This window comes from Seriola lalandi, unplaced genomic scaffold (assembly GCF_002814215.2).
Source record: "Seriola lalandi dorsalis isolate HSWRI2012SDOR001 ecotype SW California unplaced genomic scaffold, Sedor1 jcf7180002054382, whole genome shotgun sequence".
Taxonomy (NCBI): Eukaryota; Metazoa; Chordata; class Actinopteri; order Carangiformes; family Carangidae; genus Seriola; species Seriola lalandi.
In genome coordinates, this window is record NW_019524935.1 from 213,849 (window position 1) to 218,144 (window position 4,296).

Genomic DNA, 4,296 nt, shown 5'->3' on the forward strand with positions numbered 1-4,296 from the left:
ATCTGTGTGTGTGTGTGTGTGTGTGTGTGTGTGTGTGTGTGGTATCATGTTAAGGTGAGTCGCAGGCTTCGCTGCTAAAAGCTTGTATGACACTGAGATCTGATCTGTGTGCAGTTTAATAAAACATGAACAAAACTACACATCTATTATTTAAAACAGAGGAAGAGGAGAGGAAGAAGAAGAGAGGAGACAAGGAGAGGAGAGGAGATGTTGAAACGTGTCACATGTCAACTCTTCCCTCCTTTTAAGACCCTCAGATCTGTTTCCTTCTGCCCATAATCCCTCGGCATTATGGGATTGTTTCTGGTTGTTTGACTTGATCCAGTCACTTGGTTCCACCTGAGCTCAAGCAGCTCTCACCTTCATTGCTTGTTTAGTTTCCAGTGGTTTTAATGCGGTACTTCCTGTTTTAAGTCCACCTGAAATCTCATTTAGTTATTAATCCTAAATAAATAAAGTCAGTGTTTTTGTTTTTCAATTTCAAGTTAATAGTTTTATGTTAAATTATTTTATTAATTTCAGTAAAAGGAAGTTTTAAAAATCTCTGAATTACTAAAGTATATATTGTATTGGATGTTGGTCACCTTCCAGGTCACAGAGTGCAGGTCACACTAACATGATATGTGGGTGCCAAGTGAAAGTGAAGCAATATGCTTCATATATCTGAAGCTGTTGGCTGTAATATCTTGTGATGTGCAGCCGCCTGTTGTCTGTCACAGTGTTCCTGTCTCTGCAAATATGGTTTAAAAAGACACAAATTTGATTGGCTGGATGAAAACAAAATATCCGTCTATATGTCTCTATAGGTTTCTGATTACTGATTTACAGAGTAGAAACGATATGTCTGTTGTAGCAGCGGGTAAAAATGTTCTTTAATCTCAGCTGCACTTTAAGACAGGAAGTTTCCAACGTCAGTTTCAAGATGTGTCTGCTGCACTTCATCACGATCGTGTCGACCAACGAAATTTGCTCGGAGATGGGAAAAATTCAAGTTGTGATTTTTCAGCAGAGTGAGACATCCCTCGCTGTGTTTGCAGACAGGATGTTCACCTTCTGCCCGTTTGTTTTCTGTTGACACAGTAGAGCTGAAATGATTTGTCATCTAATCAATTTGTTGACTGATAAGTGATTAATGGTTTCAATCATTTCCAGGATGAACTCCAGTCTCTCTCTCTCTGGTTCCTGCTTCTGACCTGTGAGCATTTGTTGCTTCTCTCTGTTTTATATCATTATTTTATATCAGTCTCTTTAGGAGCTTTTATGGAGTGAATGATAAATTGCTTCATTGATAAATTAAGAATAAATTGATGGATACAGTCTGTAGTAGTGACTGATGTGTTACCTCGCTGCGAGCCTGCTGGATGAAGTCACAACAGTCCTGGATGTGGAGCAGCAGATCGGCGTCGGGATGATCCAGAATACTGACGGTCTTATAGATGAAGAGGTCGGGAAACACGTTCTCCACGCCGAAGGCCACGTTCAGGACGTGAGACACCTGAGGATGAAGAGGAAGAAGAGGAGGAGGAAGAGTGGTACAGCCATAAAGGACAGTACAACATAACATTTATCTTCTACACTCACTGCTTTATTTACAGACTTTTGTAAAAGTCATGTCTGAGACTGTGTCTACAGTAAGTGCGCAGTGGTTTCCCATGATGCTTTGGGTGATGTAAACAAGTGGTATAATGTTTCTATGGAGACAGGGAGTTAGCTAGTTAGGTTTACCTTCAGCCCTGTTTCTTGTTATGTTTTTTTTTTGTTTAACATTTTGCTGAATCTGACAAATGAATCACATTAATTCAGGTGAACCGGCCCTTTAAATGAATCTGTGTTAAATACTTCATATACTTACATCCGTGCACACACACACAATCACACACACACACACACACACATATGCACAATCTGTTTTAACTGTCCTGTTTTTATCATGTTTCATATTGATCCACTTCATCATTTACCTGAAATTAACCTGTTTTTACGTTCAGAAGTTTAAAAAAAAAACTCACCTTGTGTTTTCTCAGAGTACCAAAGTCATGTGCAGCATCTTGAGAACCTACACACACACACACACACACACACACACACACACACACACGCAGACACACACACACACACACACACACAGACACACAGACACACACACACACACACAATTAGTGAGTTAGTTAGTTAACTAACACCGTTTTCATGTTTCACGTTTCCCTCCCTGACTACAGCAGCTGCTCGCTTCGCTCAGGCCCAACATGTAAATTAGTCACGAGAAAACATCTACAGAATATCACTGTCCAATAACTAGTTGGTTAACTAGTTGGTTAACTAGTTGGTTAAGTCGCAGACACAAATGAGCCTCTTTGAAAACACCTTTCCAACACACACGAGGTGCAGTGTTTAAAACCCTCTCTCCTGCAGCTCTGATGAAGAGTTTACAGTCACCTGTCTCTTCAGACAGGAGGAGAATGTGGGAGGTTACCTGGCTACGTTATCATGCTACAGGTGGAGGCACGTGCACTCACCCAGCAGCAGGTAAGGCTTGACGACGCCGACTTGCAGGTCCCAGGAAGTGTCGGGGACGTACCCGAGCATCTTCTCCGGGGGGGCGGGGTCTTCCACCACGGTGATGGTTGACCCCTTCCAGGTCTCGATGATGCGGCGGCCGCTCAGTGACGTCACGCGGGTGCACTGCTTCCTCAGCCGCGTCCGGGAGAAACTCTGGATCTCCTCCGTCAAGGACTGCATGACCAGACCGGACTGGACTGAACCGGACTGGACCGGACTGGACTGGACTGAACCGGACTGGACTGGAATGTACTGGAACTGAACTGAACTGGATCAGACCGGACTGGACTGGACCGGACTGGACCGGACTGGACTGGACTAAACCGGACTGGACTGGACTGCACCAGACTGGACTGGACTGGACTGGACCGGACTGGACCGGAATGGACTGGACTGGACTGCACCAGACTGGACTGGACTGGAATGAACCTGAAAGATTAATAAAGTTATTCAGGTGAAAAAAAGAGTTTACAGTCATGCTAACAGTTGTATAAAAATATGCACGAACTGATGCTAACATGCTAATGTTTAGCAGGTGTAGTGTTCACCACCTTAGATTAGAGTGTAACATGCTTCCATCTAATAATTAGCACTGAACAAATCCAGCTGAGGCTCATGGGAACATCATTAGTTTTGAAAATTTTAACCAGTTAGATGAAAAGTCAGACGATCGTCAAGTTACTGCAGTTCATCCTCAGAGGAACATGAACATGAACCCACACCATGGGTTTTGAGATAATTCACTAAAAACCACAAGTGAACCTCATGGTGGCGCTAGAGGACGAGTCAGAGGTTCACAGGAATCAGAGGGGTTCATCCTCAGGGGAACATGAATGTCTGAACTATATTTCATGGATTTTGATCTATTTCAGTTCGGAGCAAAGTAGCGGACCGACCCACCAGCCATCCGTAGAAAACCATGATCCTTCCGTGACCTAAATTACATCCTGATCCATGGTGATGCAGCTGCTACCTGTGTACAGGTACTGACCACAAGCTGAACATTTTGAGGACATTAGACTGCAACAGTGGTTCGTGTTAGTTTGTCCACCCCACTGTATATCACACTGACTTCTAGTAGCTATCAATGCAGATTTAAATACGTAGTAAAACAACAACAGGCAGCAACATACAGGTCATTATATGGTATTTCTGATCATCATGAATGTGACCTGTCAAATAAATATAAACTCACTGCTGGGTTCACTCAGATAGAGCAACACAATAAGCACAGAAATTATCATCAGAACCTGTGTCTTCAGATGTTCGGCTTCGGTCCGGCTCTGGTTCAGCTGATGGAAGAAAGTCCAGTTTAAACAGCAGAAACCAAATCAGAGTGGAGATCCAGTTCCAGTTATCATCCTCTGTTCCACACAGAAACACTCAGTTCAGCGTGGAGCAGGTTGTTAAAGGTTAAAGACCGGTTCCTGTTACTGATTAAACCGGGTCCAGAACAGATCCAGTCTCAGAAGCTGTGGTCCTCAGGTCCGCCTTTAGTTGAACTGGGAGGGTGAAGTGTGAACTGGGCCATCGCTGCTGGAGGTGAGGCTGAGCTGCTGCTGTGTAACACGAAACCTGCCGTCGTTCAGCACCGCTCTGTAACAGGTACGTAATAACAACACAGACACACACTGAAGTCCGTTCAATGGAAATTATTCTCAGGTTTGTTTTTGATGCTTCCTTTGATTTCATTTGCAAAAAGAAATAAATAGCACGTCAAATAAAAAGGGTAATTTT

General features: G+C 43.4%; 1 protein-coding gene across 1 annotated transcript in view; it reads right to left on the minus strand.

Moving 5' to 3' along the window:
* LOC111657063 (dual specificity protein phosphatase 19-like) overlaps nucleotides 1–2,739 on the minus strand; it is a 5,286-nt gene extending 2,547 nt beyond the window's left edge. Inside the window, exons 1-3 of the mRNA XM_023409036.2 lie at nucleotides 2,517–2,739; nucleotides 2,010–2,056; nucleotides 1,343–1,495 (exon numbers count right to left, since the gene is read on the minus strand). Of these exons, the coding sequence (XP_023264804.1) occupies nucleotides 1,343–1,495; nucleotides 2,010–2,056; nucleotides 2,517–2,739 (423 nt within the window). The remainder of the gene's footprint in view (nucleotides 1–1,342; nucleotides 1,496–2,009; nucleotides 2,057–2,516) is intronic.
* Nucleotides 2,740–4,296: the final 1,557 nt, after the last annotated feature.